Source organism: Triticum aestivum, chromosome 1A, assembly GCF_018294505.1.
Source record: "Triticum aestivum cultivar Chinese Spring chromosome 1A, IWGSC CS RefSeq v2.1, whole genome shotgun sequence".
Taxonomy (NCBI): Eukaryota; Viridiplantae; Streptophyta; class Magnoliopsida; order Poales; family Poaceae; genus Triticum; species Triticum aestivum.
This window is the reverse complement of record NC_057794.1, coordinates 30,855,915-30,858,187: the sequence shown is the minus strand read 5'-3', so window position 1 is coordinate 30,858,187 and position 2,273 is coordinate 30,855,915. Positions and strand designations below refer to the sequence as shown.

The window sequence follows — 2,273 nt, the reverse complement described above, 5'->3', positions numbered from 1 at the left end:
CGCCCTAGTTCGTACTAGCTTTGCTATCGCAATGATATTCTAGTAGGAAGTTGCTCAGAAGTCTACGAAAACCAAGCCCAGCATACTGTAAGCACAAAGTTGAAAGGACAAAAATAATGGGCCAAGCAGGCCCATTTTTCTACATAAAGAGAGACAGAGCCCCCAGCGCCACCTCAGCGGAGCGCCGGAGCCCCATGCCTCGCTCCCCCAATAACTTCACCCCATTACTGTCTCCCCCCCTCCCTCCCTCCCTGCTCTGCGGTTGCATTTGTGGTGCCGCGCTCCTCCTCTACCTAACCAACCCCGACGTCACGGACTCCCACGGCTCCGGCTCCGGCCCCCAACCCCAAACCAAAACCCTATAAACCGTCTGGTCTGGCCGGAGGCCTCTCCATCCCCACCCGAAGGTCGCAGATTCCGGTGTGGCAATGGCGAGGGCCCCGACCATGGTCGTCCAGGACGACTACATCGACATGGACCTCTCCCCCTCCTCGCCCCAGTGCGCGCTCCTCGAGTTCGAGTTTCAGAGCGCTGGTGGAGGTGGAGGTGGCGGTGTGTCCAGGCGCAGGGAGGAGGCGGCCTACGCGTCGCCGGCGGACGAGCTGTTCTACAGGGGCAAGCTCCTGCCGCTGCACCTGCCCCCGCGGCTGCAGCTCGTGCAGAAGCTGCTGCAGGAGCAGCAGGTGAATGTGCCGGAGATCAAGCCGGCGGTGGCGGGGCCGGCGGCGCCTAGTGTGAGCGCAAGCGCGGATGTGGAGGACGGCGGCGACGGCAAGGTGGGCGCCAAGAGGTACTCTTGGTCCAAGAGGCTGAAGCTGATGAAGCGGTGGACGTCCAGGGAGTACATCAAGTCCCTCTTCCTCGCCAAGGCAGGCGACCTCGGCATCGTCAACGGCGGCGGCGGCGGGAGGGAGAGGGCGAGCCTGCTGGACCAAGACGAGCTCTGCAGCCACCGCAGGTCCTTCTCCGGCATCATCCGGCGGGTGCGCCTGGTGGTGGCGACGAAGGCGGCGGCGTCGGCGTCGGCGTCGGCTCCGCCGGGGACCTCGCCGCTCTGCTCCTCGTCCTCCGCCTCGTCCTCCTCCTCGTCGACGCCGTCCTGCGGCGACGCGGAGCGGTTCTTCCTCCGGCCGAGGGCGGCGGCGATGCCGGTGCTAAAGCGGAGCAGCAGCGCCGGGTCGGAGGAGGGGGCCATCCAGGGCGCCATTGCCCACTGCAAGAGGTCGCACCAGCAGCTGCTGCAGCAGGGTAGGAAGAGCGCCAGCGGCGTGGTGTTCTACTCCGTGTCCAACACCCCCAGGATCTCCACCTCCGTCGCCGTCGCCGCCGCCAACGAGTCCTCGCAAGAGAGGCAGGAGATGTGCAGGGGATGACTCCATGAGCTTGGATGTTTTCTTTCCTTTTCTTTCCCCTTCTTTCTCTCTGGTTTTGGGGGGAGACGTTTGTGAAGATGAGCAATGTGCCTGTGAATTACTTGTGAGGAATCAAGAACTTCTCTTTGATTTTTGCCTTGGTTGTCACTGTTCATGTTCATCTCTTCTTCATTCATGTGAATGGATCAAAAGCTCTGTTCTTCTACTAGATGTGTGACCAAGAGATCAAAAATGCTTCCACCATTGATTGATCATTGATCTTGACAGGTGTTGCTGGGATCGGGAAGCATCATCATATACACCATTGCTACACCACCTTGAGTGAACAAACTATTGTGCGTGGGGGCAGGGGTGAGCGTACGGCGCTGTGCCGATGAATGGTGTGCTAGGGTGGCACTGACTTGGTGGCTCAAAGTACACACTACTTGACCATGCCCTCTCCTGTGCAAAATATTCATTCCAATCCGGTGCTATAAATTGGGTCATGCATGCTTTCACCTACCTCGCACACATTGCTCGCTCCCTCCATGCCCCCTGCCAACTTCTGCTCCACGCTGCATCTCGTTCGCCATGCCTTGCCTTGGCTTCAAAACAAAGGCTCTGTGAGTGTTACACTAGTGCTCCATGGAAAATGCTTTGCTTTCCTTTGAACCTACACATCGCCGGCCAATGGAGTAGAAATCATCCAAAGCTTTCTGTTGTGGTTAACAAGGTTAGAAGATGACTGTCCTATCTGCACATCCAAAATGAATAGCCAAACATAAACTAGTGCAAGTACTCTGTTATAAATTAAAAACTACAATGTGGCCATTGTAACTAGTAGCATTACTCATGAAATCATTTGAACTTTTGTGATTGTGTCCTACCAGAGATACTTAGCTTTATATGTTTGTTGGAAAC

At 57.0% G+C, this 2,273-nt stretch overlaps 1 protein-coding gene across 1 annotated transcript; it reads left to right on the top strand.

The window, feature by feature from the left end:
* Positions 1-202: 202 nt before the first annotated feature.
* LOC123187943 (probable membrane-associated kinase regulator 3) lies at positions 203-1,578 on the top strand. The gene has a single exon (XM_044599953.1). The coding sequence runs from the start codon at positions 429-431 to the stop codon at positions 1,371-1,373; it is 945 nt and encodes a 314-aa protein (XP_044455888.1). The 5' UTR covers positions 203-428; the 3' UTR covers positions 1,374-1,578.
* The last annotated feature ends 695 nt before the right edge of the window (positions 1,579-2,273 follow it).

Coding starts and splice junctions, on each gene's coding strand:
- LOC123187943 (XM_044599953.1), top strand. CDS start 429: ATGGCGAGGGCCCCGACCATGGTCGTCCAGGACGACTACATCGACATG.